The sequence below is a fragment of the Colias eurytheme genome, chromosome 3, assembly GCF_061535395.1.
Source record: "Colias eurytheme isolate Ceu_HAF_F1 chromosome 3, ilColEury1 Martin Lab GWU primary, whole genome shotgun sequence".
In the NCBI taxonomy this organism is placed as follows: domain Eukaryota; kingdom Metazoa; phylum Arthropoda; class Insecta; order Lepidoptera; family Pieridae; genus Colias; species Colias eurytheme.
In genome coordinates, this window is record NC_142982.1 from 6,159,476 (window position 1) to 6,175,669 (window position 16,194).

Genomic DNA, 16,194 nt, shown 5'->3' on the forward strand with positions numbered 1-16,194 from the left:
TTTTTTTTTTTTTCTGTTATGGCAAGAAGCTAAAACTATTTGCCAGTGTCAAGTAAAAGGTAGGGAATCCATACACGGGAAAATAGGATAGTACGATATTTTTCAAGGTGATCAGAAGAGTTAGGCCAAAATTAATACAAGGTACATTATATAATATTACATATTATTTGCATAAACTAAATAGATTAAATAGAAACTAAAAAACATTACAATTTGACGTTATTCTTAAATATAAAAGTAGATATATTATTATAATATTTTTTAGGATACATAAATAGATATGACATACGAGTAGGAAGAGGAACATTTGAAGAAATTAATGAATTATAAAAGGAAGAATGATCGTATAAAGAGCAAGAGAAAAATATGTGGTCTATATTTCCCTCATCCTCTCAAACTTCACTATTTAATACGCCTATTCTGGCTAAATGACTAGGAATACACATATGTCCTATTCTAATGCGACTTATTGTAGATATAACTAATTTATTTGCTTCAACACCAACAAACCAAGGTTTTATGGGGATTACCGGTTGAATTCTATAGTAATTCCTTCCCTTATGCTGTATCTGTCCACCGTAGACCGTATTCCACGCTTCAAAGAGAAATCGTTTCGGTAATGTTAAGAGATCATGAGAGTAGTCAATGTATGGATACATATTACATATCTCTACACTGCACTGCATCCTTGGCCAAGCTATCAGCCCTATCATTTCCGTGGATATATAAATTGAAATGATTGAAATATTTTTAAAACTAATGCCAACACTATTTACATATTTATTATTGTGCGCTGGTAATATTAGACGTTTAAATTGTATTGACTTTTTAATAAGTATGGCAGCACCACCATACCCATCAATTCTGTCATCACGAATACAAAATACAAATTTGTTAATATAAATTCGAAAGAAGAGATTTGGTTTTAACCAAGTCTCATTTAGAGCAATTAAAAAAGGATTGTGCTTATTTATTATGTGAATTAGATCCGACTTTTTAGGTATCACGCTTCTGCAGTTCCACTGTATTATTTTGGAATCCATGATTACTAAATAAACTATCAATTACTTTATGTAAAGTGGCAACGTTGGACGGTTTCAGGGTGTTATTTTTCAATAGAGTGTTAATAAGTAAAGTAATTATATCCATTATCTGGGAAGTTTCAGATTCATTAGGGGCTACTTGATACCCGCAGCCATTTTCAGGCGTAGGAATCTGAGCTTCCCTAATAATAGCATTATGAGCATTTTTATCAAAACCCTTATTAGTCTTAGGAGGCAATTTTGGTTTTAAAAAATAAGTCTTTTTGTAGGATGAATTTGAACTATTTACATTCAATCTATTTGTGGTTGAATAAGCAGATGAAGACATTAATACATCCCCATAAGACTTTGATACACTTGGGTAAAGTTTACTTGCTTCCCCGTAAGATATATTTTTTTCAGACATACTTATTTTAATATCCTTTTGGCGTTTAAATTCTGGACAGATTTTATTAGTTGCGAAATGGAAGCCTGAACATAACAAACATGATGCACAATCTTCTTCGACTGTACAAGTGTCGCCAGAATGATCTTGACCACACTTATAACATCTGGGTTTGGAACGACATATATTTTTAGTATGACCATATCTACAGCATTGAAAACATTGGATGGTAGGGAAAATGTAAAGATTAACTGGCAGAGAGTTATAACAGGCATACACACGTTCAGGAAGAACTTGACCGTCAAATGTAAGAACAACAGATTGTGTTGGTCTCCAAGATATGGAACCATCAATAATAACCTTATAATTGATCCTTCTAACTTTTATAATTTTTCCACAGCCAGCTGGAGTTGAAATATTTTCTATTATTTCCTCTTGGGACCATTCAGAAGGTATTCCTTTAACAATACCAATACGACTTATGTTAAATGTTGGTATTTTTGCACTTAGCTTATTTAATTCTAAATTTTTATTTTTAATAAAATCATTAGCATCCTTTGGCGTTGAAAATGCTACAATACAACGATTTCTCCCTATTTTTTTAACACTACCAGATACTATATTTTTAATATTGTTATTTTTTAAAAATCGACCAAAAGTAATGGGATGCAATGTTGTTCCATCGCCAGGTGTTGACTCTGTACGCTGAACATGAACAATATAAGGGAAGGAGTCAGTAGATAGGTATTCTGAACGTAAATTTGGTAAAGCCGATTGTTCATTCATATTATTATTATCATTCTTAAAGGATTCATTAAAAGTAACATCAGAATTGGACTTTTTATTAGGCTCAGTGCTATCACTGTCCTGTTTCCTTAGCCTGCGTTTTTTAGGAGTGCTTTCCACCCAACTATTTTTTAATGCAAAATCGTTTTCACATTCTATACTTGGAACCGTAATATAACTAGCTACTTCAGGACCAAGTTGGAAACTTGGTCCTGAAGCTATAGGGTCGGGAGGATCGTTCATCGATCAGCCCGCCAAAATTTAAGTGCAAAAATTTTTTTTACATACTATAAATCAGAATAAAATAGACTTACCAATAAAAAAAACTACTAACTACACTAATTTACAAGTTTATATATAGGAAACAAAAGATATATACAAAGCCAAACTCAATTGAACATTAATTTAAATTTTTTCAAATTAAATTTCAAAAATTACACCCGGCTCGTTCGAAGATTCCCGCGCTTTTCCGACAAAAAATCCAGTTGACACTTGACAGCTTTACTTTCAAGCCACAGATAGGTTTCAAGCAAAGAGAATACAAATACTAGCTTTCAAGAATCAACTATTTGTCTCTTTAGTCTTTGGTACATTGACATCCGAACCTTTATAATTGCCATTATAAATCTCATAGAAATGATGGTCATTATGCCTTTGGCAACCAAATAGAACAGTTAACTACGTAATAAGTAGTAATGAAAACTCCTCTAATCTTAGATCATTAAGTAATGGATGGAGTACGCTAGCAAATGTTCTAACTAAACTTTCTGCTGATTTTGGTGCGGGGAGGGTAATTCACACTATTGAAACACAATCACACATTCACAAAAATAATTTGTGTCACGAAAGTCGTAAAAATTTACGACCTTTTAAGCGACGAGTTTTTAAATTCAACTCTATCCCTAAGTTTATAAAGATTAAATTTGTATTTCATTCCAAGTTGTCTCGCGAGGAGTGCGGTTCAATGTCGCGTTCTAAATTCAACTTTATAACTTAGATAATAAAGATTAAATTTGTATTTCTTTAAAAGATAGTCTCGTAAGGAATGCGGTTCATTATCGCGTTTTAAATTCAACTTCATCTCTTAGTTCATAAAGATTAAATTTGTATATTTTCTTCCCATGATAGTCACGTGGGGCCGCATCAATGATCGAGTAAACATGACTCGATTATTTGTCTTGATCATATCGCTAAACGATACATCGACGATTATTAGAAATTGCATTTAATTAGAAATGTACGTTAAAAAAATAAAAAAAATATACACAAATGAAAGGTTATTCCATCTTTTTTAATATTCGACATGTTTGAATTGCTTCTGCAAGTCTTGACAGTGCAAAACGGCATTTTTAGCGGAGCACTCGCAGACGTCCTTTCGATGTTTTACGCACAGAACAAATATACTTGGTTTTACGAATACGCAGAGTGTTTGTAATCGATTACGCAAGTAGTTTTTATGAAAGCATAAGATTTTTCGATTCGAATAATTTTATACCTCGGCAAAAGGGGAAACGCCTGCGAGTGTTATCCATTACTTAATGATCTAAGCCTCTAATTAACGAACTAAAGTGTAATTAAATATTCGCTAAAATATACATAATTTTTATAATTTAATATTAGAAATAGCAATTTTAAAGACTATAATATATATTATAGACTACATATATCATCTGTGTACCTCATACCTGTCATTCGCAATTGCACATTGTGATTTTAGGTTTTTGTCACTTGTGATTTTTCTAAAAACGCTTATTTGTGATATCAAAAAACCCAGTAATTAATCCGTAAAGTTTTTAATTCTGCCAAACAAAATGTCGGATTGGGATACAGTAACAATTCTTCGTAAAAAGCCACCGAAGGCATCTGCTCTAAAGACTGAACAAGCTGTAAATGCAGCACGCCGTCAAGGAATTCCTGTAGACACTCAACAAAAATATGGTGCAGGAACTAATAAACAACATGGTACTACAAAGAATACAGCAAAACTAGACAGAGAGACTGAAGAATTGCGTCATGATACAATCCCGCTGGATCTTGGCAAATTGATAATGCAAGGACGACAAGCAAAAGGTATGAGTCAAAAAGATTTAGCCACAAAAATTTGTGAGAAACCACAAATTGTCAATGACTACGAAGCAGGTCGTGGGATTCCAAACAATATTGTACTTGGTAAAATTGAACGAGCGATTGGAATAAAACTTCGCGGAAAAGAAAGAGGCCAACCACTACAGCCTCCTGGAGTAAAAAAATAGCGGGATCTCTGGGAGAGAAGACCTTTACACCGAATACTTGCATAATTTTCTCATTTGTGCTGTTGAATCATTGAATGTTATAAAATATGTGTATAGTTCATATAGTTGTAAAAAAATGATGTAAGCATTTATTACTTTGATTCTGGAATAATCTATAAACTTCATGTGTTACCATCGTGAATATGTTTTGGAAATATAGCGAGCGATTGCAAAATGATAAATAATTATGCAATAATAAAACTCTTTATTCTCCTGCAGTGTTTACTTAATTTCCTGTTCCTTCAAATGTTTAGGCTATTACTATTTTTAAATTAATAAAATTTCACAATCGATCGTAAACAACACATAATTAGGTCAACATGTACCTATATTACAACTCTCTTTGTCAAGTGTCAACATGTCAATTTCAAAATCATCATAAAGACTACAGATTATGCCTTTACAGTACAAAAATGTATGGAATAGTGGAATATTGAACAATAATAGTAATATGTTTAACTTGCTAACTAATTTCTAATATCCACTTAGCAATAGATAAAATTAAGAAGACTCGATTCTTGAAAAATGTGTGATGTAATTTGCTTTTTTACGGTACCATTTTGGGTATTAAATTTTTAGGTAGGGGCTTACAATTAATGGATATATGTACGCTATTAAAAGTTACAGTTTATTTTGTAAAACCTATAGTTTTACATTAGTTAATATTGCCAAAATATGAACCTGTGAGCTGTGGTCTAATAACAGCTGACGTTGTCACTTGTCACGTCTGTTATGTCAAAGTCAAAATTCAACACAATATGTCACAAAGATGTCACATGTTCATAATAATACTGTCACATGTTTGTTTTGTGACAGACTTTGACAGAGCAGCAATAACGTAATAAAATTTACATCGAGCATTTTTAATAATACATTTTCAGCCTATAAATTCGTTATAAAGAAAATAAGAGTTCAATTAACTCGAGAATATTTACAGAAAAAAATTGCTTATTACGCTAATCATTTATAGACTAGGTACTCATTAGCAAACATGATAGTGCAGTAATTTTTCCAAATTTCATTACACCAGGCAAACAATGTTTATAAGCCATTAGCCATACAGTATTACAGTGTTTGATTTATTTATAGATATTTTAAGTGAGTATAAATAATACTATGAATGAGAATGAAAATGTATCTGAAACAGAAGAAGAAATCTATGTTTATGTTGAATTTGATGAAAGTGTCAGTATTGAAAAATATGGGAACTTGCATGTCTTAGGAATTGATACTAAAAATCCAATAATACAATTGGATGAAACCTTTTGCTCTGGTAAGGTTCTAATGTCTTCTATATAATAATGTTACACATAATATGTATGTAATTACACTATTAATTAAAAATCTAAACTTAAATTTTTTAGGCAACTTTGAGACTCCCTTAGGCACATACATGTTTTTCGAAGATGATCCATCAGCACATACAGATGACCCTCTATTTGATAAGTTACCAGAAAAAAATTTGAAATATTTTTTAAAGACACGAAAATTTATTAAAGCTGAACATGTATATGTCAAACAAAAGGATGGTATTGGTAAGAAAATGTTCCCTATAATATACACTATATGCCCAGCCCTACACGGTCTGCTGGAATAGTTAATGGCACAGACTGGTCGAGCGGTCGGTTGTGACTGCTCGAGTTGTCGCTGCAAACTGTGCAATTGGCGGCTTGAAGCGGTCGCGATTGCTCGAGAAGTCTGTGTATATGGCAGTCAATGAATGTGTATAGTTACACCGCGCGTTTGCGACTTTAAGCCGTCTGCCTCAACTGCTTGAAGGGGTCCGTGTACTGCCACCCTTAAGTATGGTATATTTTTAATAATTTCTTCTGATTAGAATCCACTCAAGTTTTTAAGAATATAATTCATACCATTTTTAAGTAAAACGCATCTGGCTATTGCATAGTGAATGATTCAAAAAAATTCAATACTTTATATTTCTCTATATAGTATGTTTAAAAGTTTTGTTAATTACCTAAATTACTTTTAAAAGAGGAAGAGTTTTTGTTTGTTACTTATATGTATATCATATATTTTTATCTTTCACAGAGAAAGAATTTCAGGAAAGGCATACGGAACCAGAAATAAAACCGGTTACATTCACATCCATCACAGAAGCTATTGAAAAATTTAAAAAGGAGTGGATAAAATCCGAAACATCTATTCCAGGGATCCCAAATAATAATTAACATATCATTATTTTATTTATATTATATGCACAGAGTGTGTTTTATATTATTATATAAATATATAAATAATCATATTTTAATAAAACACTACTGAAAACCAAATTTGTATTATATAGAAACTAATCTTAAATCTTTATTAAAGTTACGATTTTTATTTTTTATGAACCACTTAGGTATGCAATGTCATAATTTTGTAAATAGTGTAAAAAAATTTTCAACATCATATATTTTTAAAGTGAAACTTTTATTACATCGTCTCAAACTTTTTGGTCTGTGTAGCGCATGTCGCGTGTATCGCGGCTGCCGAGTAGGTATACCTACTCGGCAGCCGACCGACACGCGACATGCGCTACACAAAGCAGTGTTCGGAACCGTTCGAACAGTTTCACTTTTACCGTGGTTTCATAAAACCACACAACATTTTTTTTTTAATCTTATAATTTTTTTTATTTGTTCTGTACAACAAAAGGACTTTAGAAATTGAGTATGATGTATAATTAAAAATAATGGTAATGCATGGTGTATTATGCATAACAAGTAGATAACTGTAATTTAAAACCATGGACGTATAAAAAAAGACGGACGGTATATCGCCTAAACATTGAGTGAAGCCTAGTAATGGCGGCGAAACATCCATGTGTGTGTGCCAAGTTGCCATGGCAACAGCTGTGTTGATGACAATGGCGGCTGTATTTTTTTCTATAAATTTTGCCGTAATAATTTTGTCATTAAAACATAAAAGAAATAACTTGCTTCCCTGTGGAATGTAATCCCTTGTGTTTTGTTATTTAAAATTGTACTGTTGCGACACCATTTAACCACGCAAGACGGCATTTTAAATATTTTTTGTGGAACAGTGACGCAGTTAATCAGTCGGTAGTTCACGACGTAATGGCGGCCGACTAGCTTACTATGGTGAGAGTGTGTGCGTGTTTATTGTCTTTACACAATCGCTAGCTTACTATGGTGGCTTCACGTTGTTTGTTCGTAATACGGCGTCCGTCTTTTTTTATACGTCCATGTTTAAAACGCTGACACCCTTGAACGTTTTGCCCTTATATGAACTGCGCTCTCACTCTCACGCATAAATTTATTCTATCAGCTATCTCGCTCGTTCGTAGATATAAGATAATAAGTCAGGCAATTTCCCGGCTTTCGTATTGCACTTTTGGAGCCTGTACAACGTATATCTACATTCTACAACTTCTTAAACGACTTTCATTACCTATAGTTTAAATTAGTACATTTTAATATGCCTTTCTCTTATACCTGGGTAACACGCGAGTGACAGCGCAGGTTCCAGCTAGGATGCTAGCCTTACATTTGCTTCCAAAGTAAATTATATGAAGTCGTAGACAGAGATGTCTACGTATGAAGTCATCAAAATGGACTACATAATATTATACCGTCCTACTTTGCCGTCCTCTTTATCCTTATCTGTGATCCTAGGACCTAGACGTAGACAAAGAACGGACCTAGGCCTAGGTAGATACAAGGTACCACAGCAAGGTACATAATATCGTCATTCTAAATTTCAAATATCTGTATTTATTTTTTTTAGAATTTTCCCGACCATAAGCAATGGATGAGGATACGATAGCCATAGGCAATGCAATATTTTCGAAGAGCGTTTTCACATTATCCGATCTGATATCGGATATCGGACGCCGATAGCCGATATCCGATATCGGAGGGAAGTAAAATGTATGAAATATGTACCTGTCTTTCACATTGTCCGGTCCGATATTGGATATCGGAGCCGACACCGATATTCCCAGCGGCTATCGGACGATAATGTTCAGTGTTTCCAACTCAATTTTCGAAAAGGCAGTATACCAACAGCAAAAAAGCACTATTTTGTGTATTTTCAGTCTTTTATAGCGCTTAATTTAAAAAAAAAAATCTTTGCTTTAACCTAAAATCCTTTCTATTAAAAAAAACTTTTTTTATTAAGAAAATACACATATAAGTATTTATAGGCATTAAAAATACGATTTATACGGCAACTATTTTAATGACCGTATTAAAATATACGGCAATTGGCTGAACTGAAGTAAACAAAAATAAATTGCGTTCTTAAATTCAATTAACTATCTTCGAAAACATTAGTGTCTATCTTTATTTTATCTCATTCTGCCTCGCTCCTCCTCCTGCTCGGATGTTGGTTGTGCTGTTTATTGTATTTTTGTCATTGAGTGCTTTGTTTTTAACCGACTTCAAAAAATTATTTTGAATTTACAACAAAGAATACAAATATGAAGAAATGACTTAATGACTAGGTACGTCTTGCTAAAAATACATTTAATAGATTTTGTAAGGTATTTACTAATATGTATTACTACAACAACTATGATCTATCATTTGAATTTTTTTTTATTATACCTTTTTTATCAACTGGCAATTTAGTTTAGTTTTCTCTAAAAGTTCCTGGCAACACTCATGATGATATCGGAACGATTGTATCGGACAATGTGAAAGGGAAAATTGTATCCGATACCGGATATCGGCTATCGGCGTCCGATATCCGATATCGGATCGGATAATGTGAAAACGCTCTTAGCTTTAATTAAAACTGTTACAATTTAATAAAACTTTTTCAGTATAATTATTAGTTCTTAAATTTAATGTATTTTTTATTAATGTTGTAGGTTAAATTTTAGTTGAGTTTCAAAATTCGAAAATCCAAAAAATTATTTAATCTGTTAAATGTTATATAATCTGTATAGAGGCGCCATTTTACTTGTATCGCCATTTCATTTACGCAGTGAGATGGAGAATTGGGAGATTGCAAAGAGAGATAGAAATAATACATTGAATTCTTGATTTTATATTTTATGAAAATTTATATATATCTATAATAAGGTAAGAGTATTTTAGGTCATTAGATTGTTAAATTTAGTATTTTCTCGTAGTTTCATAATACAATAGATCTTGTCGGTTTAAACAACTGATGATAACTATACAATGGCGTCCACGGTTTACTTGAAGCGCGTCTATAGATATTCCGTCATCCTTTTCTTTCATTATATCGGCACTATTTACGGAGACACTGCTTTCATCGAACGAATCTTTTTACGAGTAGAGTAGAACGATAAGAGGTATTTCCCGTTACCTTCGCACGATATGTTTTGAAGTTTCTCTTTCGCGTAAAGATTTAGCCGCGCTTTTAAATATAAAAATGATTGTATGCAATTTCAGAATACAACATCCAGTTAACCATATTTTTCCCTAGGAGTTGGAATGGAATAAGAAGACAATGTTTACAACTAATACTGTCCAAGCCGGGAGCGTGCCTACTTTACAATATCAGGAACACACTCAAAAGTCGCAAGGGAAAAATATGGATAATGTTCAGCAAAAAACTGCTCAACAGACACAACAAGCTCAGCAGGTTAATTATTTTGAATATTGAGCTATAAAATCAATTAAAATGATTAAACGACAGGTATTTTGCAATAATATTGTCTAGATAAAAGAACTTATAAAAAAGTTTTTATCACCAGTTTATAATTAATTTATAATTTGTATAATTAATTAATATTTTCACGTAATAGCACTGCTATTAACGATTGCAACTGCAATTTGCCTAAGTCAAAAAATGCTAGACTTTCACTTAACAGTCAACAATAATATAACTTTTCTCTTCTAGGAGTTTCCTACATTTTGTTACACTACAAATGTTAACATGATTGGGAAAATAAATGCTGGGACAGCAACAGGAGCAGGCGGTGTTACGGGGGGTGTTAATATTGCCCAGTTGACTACCAATGATGAGAAAACATGCTACATAGCGCAGCCTTTCTCATACAACTATGCTCTGGTCAACCAAATGCAAATAGCCCCTAATGGAATACAAAATACCATATCCAATATTAGTTTTAAATGTGATGTATGTGGACTGATGTTTGGACATTTAACACTGTTAAATGCCCATAAAAGGATACACGCCCAAGATACAGGTAAATACTTTCAAACTATCATAAATGCATTTACACTACATATACTTATTTTATTATGTTTTTCAATATAATGTTTATGATATGTTTTGTAGATTAATAAATAAAAACTTTTATCTATGTATCAATGCTTAAGCTTTAGAGAAATTTTTTTGAAATATTCTGGTTTGATACCATTATGGTCTGGTACCTTGTTGTGTATAATTACATGTATTATAAATATAATATGTATTAAGTTCTGTTTAAATTGTAGATAACAACATCACTGTAGTAGCAACCGGAGTTAGTACATCCAATGAGGTGGCGATGCCTCCGCACATACAAATACTTTCATCAGACCCCAGTGAACAACAACAGCATCATGTGCAACTACAGGATAGTGAGTAATAACAATTATTACATATTTCATAAATATTTAAACTGAAACAAACATATAATCAAATTTTTATTTCATTCAAAAGGCTTTTCATAAGTTAAAAATTACAATATAATTGATATTTTCCTCATTTTCAGCAAAACCTATTTTACTAGATAAGGTTCAGAAATGCATAACATGTGGGAATGTCATTCCAAATAACCCAAAAAGAAAAGGACCTAAACTTATAAGATGCGAAAACTGTATAGCGCAGGGTCCAGTGGAACATAGAAATAATCAAAGTAAGTACTAAATGTTTTCTTGTATAACTAGTATTATATTTGAATTCCAACTATTATTACCAAAAAAAAATGAATTCCATTTTTTAAATAGTTGCAATGATGCAATTAAGTAACATAAACTTCAGTCACTCTTTACATTACTCAATGTGTTTTTCTCTATGTAACTGAACTGAAATAGCTTGATGATGAAAATGATTCTAAAGTAGATATTTAAGTAACCAGAAACCCGATAATAAATGTTATCATAAATTCATCTGTTTTCCACTTTCATTGACATTACTTATTCATGTTTGAAAATAACAACCTAACATCACATTCAGCCACTACACATGAATTTAACATTTGTGATTTGTGATTAACCATCTAACACTAAATTTGTGCTTCATTAGTGAATACAACACAAATATTTGTGGCCGCAGAAGACAATACCAAGTTTGAAGTTAGCGGAGTGAGCGGGGTCCAAGCAAGTGTTGATCCATTGTCCACATCACAGAACAATCAGCAACAGAAACCATGTGAGTTCTTTTTAGTAGTATATTTTTAGTTTTTTATTTCCTAATTATTTTTCATTTTTAAATTATCCTTTGTTATATACAATTCAAGTTATGTATTAACAATAATTCTTCTATTTTTCATTTTCAGTGCCCGGCCATCATCCTGTGAAAAAAAGAAACTTAGCATCAGTGACAAAATGCCAAAACTGCAATGGGTCCGGTATTATATTTGTGGGTGGCAATAAAAATAAAAGTAACCAACAAAACTCAGACAAATCATATCATTGTAATATTTGTGGAGGTTCCTTTTCAAGATATTCCTCGCTATGGTCACATAAAAAGTTACATTCTGGCGAGAAAAACTTTAAATGTGGTATATGTGGAATTGCATTTGCAAAGGCTGTTTATCTTAAAAATCATTCTAGAATACACACTGGAGAAAAACCATACAGGTAAATCTATATTATACTAACTGAAAACAATATTCTTAGTTGTCCGTTGGTTATTAAAAAAATGCTTTTTTTCCTAGGGCATCTTTATCTGTAATTTATTCCAAATGTCTTTATAATTGTCCTTTTTGGTTTTTAATGTGTATTTGTTTTTAGATGTAATACTTGTGGTATGCAGTTCTCCCAGTCACCTCATTTGAAAAATCACGAAAGGACACACTCTGGAGAAAAGCCTTATGTTTGTGAGGTAAATATTAAAATTGAACTACCCTCTTATTAAAAAAATATTTAACGAAATATCTGTTTTTAAATGGTGTTCTTTGCATCACATGTACATTGTTTGGATTATGAATTATTCTCTCTACGGTCAAAGTTTATTGGATTTGTCTATAAATAGAAATATTTATTTTGTGTAATCTGCTTTGTGTTTAGGTCTGTGACAAAGGCTTCGCGAGACATGCGACTTTATGGAATCACCGGCGTATTCACACCGGCGAGAAACCTTACAAGTATGTTTGTTCATAAATTTTCTTGATAAGTAGACTCATGTAAGATAAAACAATTTAATTATACTAGTAAATATAAATATTATTTTTTGTTGTATAATTAATATAGTATATTAAACAACAAAAAATATTTTTGGAAATAATTATTGATAAAATTAACAGGTGTTTGAATATTTTTCTCTTTAGTCTTTACATAAATAAATTGTTTTATAAATAGGAATAAGAATGTATTGAATTTTTTACTGTTAAACCTACTTCAGAATGTATTAACTTTAATATTAATTTTCCTTTTGTTGCACAGGTGTGAAACATGTGGATCAGCCTTCAGTCAAGCGGCTCACCTCAAGAACCACGCTAAAGTGCACTCCGGGGAGAAACCGTTCAAATGCGATATCTGCACCGCGGCCTTCGCGGACAGATTCGCGCTCAAACGACACAGAGGAATTCATGACAAATATGGTAACACTAGCTTTCCGCCCGCGTTTTCAAAGTAAAACCCGTTTCCGTGGGATTTCCGGGATAAAACCTATCCTATGTGTTAATCCAAGTTACCCTCTATATGTGTGCTTAATTTCATTGTAATCGGTTCAGTAGTATTTGCGTGAAAGAGTAACAAACATCCATACATACAAACTTTCGCCTTTATTAATAGTATTAAGATTAGGATTAGGATTATATTACTAAAAACTTATAAATACTTGTAACAAATAATAAAAAATTTCATTGTTATTTTTCCAAATGATTTGATGCAGTTTATTTTGTTCAGTAGTATAATATAAGATGTAACTTTTACGTTACGTATTAAATCAATTTATCTAATATTTTAATGTGTCTGAATGTACATATTTATTTATTGCCATTCATAATTACTTATGTAATATACATGTTTAAGGGAGGTCATATGTCAGTTTTATATCGTATTCTAGTCAATTATATTTAATAATAAATAAACAATAGCTCAAGTTACTAATTAACGATTTCCATTACCAAAGGTCAAACTGCACCATTGCCAGCAAAAATACAACAGAATCAACATGAGCAACAACAGCAACAGAACTCGCAACAGACCAGTGGTACGAGCCAGCAACAAACCAACACGCAACCAGCTGTAGAAGTGGAACATTGTCCAGAGCAGGCTCTATGAGTCGCGGAGTATTCCTTAGTTGCCTCTCCTGTCCTCACATAAATTTCCTTGAAATATTCTTAAGCACATACTCAACAGACAAATAATTTATTGTAAATATTAAATGACATTGTAGTATACTTGTAAGATACTCAATATTGATGTTAATATAAAATGTGCTTAGACAAACACTGCCAATTCGCATAGGAAAGTACATAGAGAATGTTTAGTTAATAGTTAATTTTCATGGTAGAATTTGGATTTGTATAGTATTCCAATGTTATGAAGGCGAGTCGTCCGCGATTGAGCGTATAGAAGAGTGGACTATTATTAGAAGCAATATTTTCAAATCATTGATCAAGTACTTACAGATTTTGTATTGGTCTATCCGCCTATAACTTGTAATGCTATTGGGTAGAAATACAATGTTTACATGAATAATTGGCTGTGGAATTAGCAAATACTTTTATAACAGCACAGTTTACTTGTACTAAACTAATTTAAATATACAATGAACCTTGTAAATATATTTCCAACAAGACTAGATGTAAAAATGTGATTTAGTATTAGCTTGTAACATGTTTTAATGGATGAGTTGCTATTTACACTAATATTTTATGCAATAGATTAGTACTGAATCGTGTAGGCATTATACTTTTAGGTTTATATATGTTTAAAACAGCTCATCCAGAGAAACTATCCTGCATCAAAATGATGCATTTTGTAAGTTAGCATTTTTAAATAAAATAAAGAAGTAAAATGTGAAAATTAATATTTGTTTTATTAATATATGCTCCATATAAACGTGTGCTTGGAATGACTCGGTAAGTGTGGTGGGACAATCTATACATAGATTTGATTTAGCTGAAGATGTTTAAATCTGAAAAAATATAATTAAAAAAGTGCGATTTTTAGGCAGATGACAAAACATTGCTTTGTGTCTTATTCTTATTTTTTTTTAAAACACATCCTACTATAGTTAACAAGATAACATTCAAGAGATCAAACAATAAAAAAAGATCAAGATTAAGAAAAAAATCTGTAAGTTATCATACAAGTTAAAAAATTTTCTCTACTTATGTATGGAAAAAAATACTAACATTTAATTTTGAAACTAATACACATTATCTTATAAATACATTTCCTAGGTGTGACAATGAAATAGCTTGGGAAATTAAAATTTACTATAGGTAGAAGAAAAAAAACGAAATATGTATAATTTATAACATATTTTATTGAGTGAAGCTTACATGATAATTGGAATAACACAGTTAAATAATTTATTCGTAAACCCAGTTTTCAGCAGCTGGGGTCCAGCCAACCAGTTCCTTTTCAGTAAACCAGAGAGCGATTTCTTTTTTAGCAGACTCTACGGCGTCGGATCCGTGGATAATGTTGCGGCCAACTTGAATGCAGAGATCACCACGAATAGTACCGGGTAAAGAATCAGCTGGGTTTGTAGCACCGAGCATTTGACGTCCAGTTTTAACTACGTTAAGGCCTTCCCATACCATGGGCACGACGGGTCCAGAGCTCATGTACTTCACTAGACCGGGGAAGAAAGGTCTCTCAGAAAGGTCGCTGTAGTGTTTCTGCAAAAGTTCCTCTGAGGGCCACACGAACTTCAGGGCTACCAGTTTGAAGCCTTTCTTTTCGAAACGTTCAATGATGGTGCCGACGAGACCGCGCTGTACGCCGTCGGGTTTTACCATGATGAAGGTTCTTTCACGTGGTTCTGCCATTTTAAAAGAAGTAAAAATTTAAAGGTTATCAAAAATACCGACGGCAATGTGGAGTTACAACGTCGTCGACAGCCAGTCAGTGACAGAATAGGAAGAGGAAATTGTTATTTTTAGAGATGACGTAACATATGTCATAGACAACCGGTCTTATTAAAAAATCGATAATTTAAAATAAATCTGACCATTCACGTACGGATGAATCAAAAATCAAAATACACATTTAAAAAAAATACCTGTCTTTCATTGTTGTTCATTTCTATATGATTTCTTTTCTATATTCTTTAAAAGAGATTTTAATTATGATTCAGACCACACGAACATAAAGCTAGAGCTAGAGCAAGAGCATTCTTTCGTGATCTTTTAATATACGAAAACTGTGACGAAAACTCATATTCAGTATTACAAGATTGCAAAAAATCTTTTCGAACGCACTAAGTGAACAACGAAAGATTGCTCTACTAATGACTACGCCTGTTTACTGAAAGAATTGGACGTAGTCGGGTTTTATTCAGCATTCGCTCTGTAATTAAGTAATAAAAAAATATATATTTTTAATAATTAATTATATCATTT

General features: G+C 32.2%; 5 protein-coding genes across 9 annotated transcripts; 3 read left to right on the plus strand and 2 right to left on the minus strand.

The window, feature by feature from the left end:
• Positions 1-3: 3 nt before the first annotated feature.
• LOC149909622 (uncharacterized) lies at positions 4-2,627 on the minus strand. The gene has a single exon (XM_090119670.1). The coding sequence runs from the start codon at positions 2,455-2,457 to the stop codon at positions 997-999; it is 1,461 nt and encodes a 486-aa protein (XP_089975796.1). The 5' UTR covers positions 2,458-2,627; the 3' UTR covers positions 4-996.
• A 1,265-nt stretch (positions 2,628-3,892) lies between these two features.
• Positions 3,893-4,528, plus strand: mbf1 (multiprotein bridging factor 1). The gene has a single exon (XM_090117904.1). The coding sequence runs from the start codon at positions 4,026-4,028 to the stop codon at positions 4,464-4,466; it is 441 nt and encodes a 146-aa protein (XP_089974030.1). The 5' UTR covers positions 3,893-4,025; the 3' UTR covers positions 4,467-4,528.
• Positions 4,529-5,366: 838 nt separating this feature from the next.
• LOC149909624 (uncharacterized) lies at positions 5,367-6,746 on the plus strand. Of its 2 annotated transcripts, XM_090117920.1 has the most exons (4): positions 5,367-5,480; positions 5,595-5,778; positions 5,870-6,040; positions 6,555-6,746. In XM_090117920.1, exons 2-4 carry the CDS (start codon positions 5,622-5,624, stop codon positions 6,692-6,694), a joined length of 468 nt encoding a protein of 155 aa, XP_089974046.1. In that variant the 5' UTR covers positions 5,367-5,480; positions 5,595-5,621; the 3' UTR covers positions 6,695-6,746. The 2 variants fall into 2 exon arrangements, with proteins under 2 accessions (XP_089974046.1, XP_089974039.1); XM_090117913.1 differs by having other exon boundaries at positions 5,373-5,778.
• Positions 6,747-9,440: 2,694 nt separating this feature from the next.
• LOC149909625 (transcription factor Clamp-like) lies at positions 9,441-14,645 on the plus strand. 4 transcript variants are annotated; one of them, XM_090119671.1, is made up of 11 exons: positions 9,441-9,556; positions 9,893-10,085; positions 10,344-10,653; positions 10,904-11,029; positions 11,164-11,307; positions 11,697-11,822; positions 11,950-12,253; positions 12,407-12,497; positions 12,683-12,759; positions 13,058-13,215; positions 13,749-14,645. In XM_090119671.1, exons 2-11 carry the CDS (start codon positions 9,951-9,953, stop codon positions 13,898-13,900), a joined length of 1,623 nt encoding a protein of 540 aa, XP_089975797.1. In that variant the 5' UTR covers positions 9,441-9,556; positions 9,893-9,950; the 3' UTR covers positions 13,901-14,645. The 4 variants fall into 4 exon arrangements, with proteins under 4 accessions (XP_089975797.1, XP_089975800.1, XP_089975799.1 ...); XM_090119674.1 differs by having other exon boundaries at positions 11,727-11,822; XM_090119673.1 differs by having other exon boundaries at positions 9,455-9,556; positions 9,927-10,085.
• Positions 14,646-15,093: 448 nt separating this feature from the next.
• Positions 15,094-15,722, minus strand: awd (nucleoside diphosphate kinase). Its single transcript, XM_090119675.1, has one exon. The coding sequence runs from the start codon at positions 15,619-15,621 to the stop codon at positions 15,160-15,162; it is 462 nt and encodes a 153-aa protein (XP_089975801.1). The 5' UTR covers positions 15,622-15,722; the 3' UTR covers positions 15,094-15,159.
• Between the last annotated feature and the right edge of the window lie 472 nt (positions 15,723-16,194).

Excerpts from the sequence above, each read along its gene's own strand:
- awd (XM_090119675.1), bottom strand. The coding sequence starts at position 15,621 with ATGGCAGAACCACGTGAAAGAACCTTCATCATGGTAAAACCCGACGGC.
- LOC149909622 (XM_090119670.1), bottom strand. The coding sequence starts at position 2,457 with ATGAACGATCCTCCCGACCCTATAGCTTCAGGACCAAGTTTCCAACTT.
- LOC149909625 (XM_090119671.1), top strand. The coding sequence starts at position 9,951 with ATGTTTACAACTAATACTGTCCAAGCCGGGAGCGTGCCTACTTTACAA. Across the intron at positions 10,654-10,903 it reads GATACACGCCCAAGATACAG|ATAACAACATCACTGTAGTA; the intron begins GTAAATACTTTC and ends TTTAAATTGTAG. Across the intron at positions 13,216-13,748 it reads AGGAATTCATGACAAATATG|GTCAAACTGCACCATTGCCA; the intron begins GTAACACTAGCT and ends CCATTACCAAAG.
- mbf1 (XM_090117904.1), top strand. The coding sequence starts at position 4,026 with ATGTCGGATTGGGATACAGTAACAATTCTTCGTAAAAAGCCACCGAAG.
- LOC149909624 (XM_090117920.1), top strand. The coding sequence starts at position 5,622 with ATGAATGAGAATGAAAATGTATCTGAAACAGAAGAAGAAATCTATGTT. Across the intron at positions 5,779-5,869 it reads GGATGAAACCTTTTGCTCTG|GCAACTTTGAGACTCCCTTA; the intron begins GTAAGGTTCTAA and ends TAAATTTTTTAG. Across the intron at positions 6,041-6,554 it reads CAAACAAAAGGATGGTATTG|AGAAAGAATTTCAGGAAAGG; the intron begins GTAAGAAAATGT and ends TATCTTTCACAG.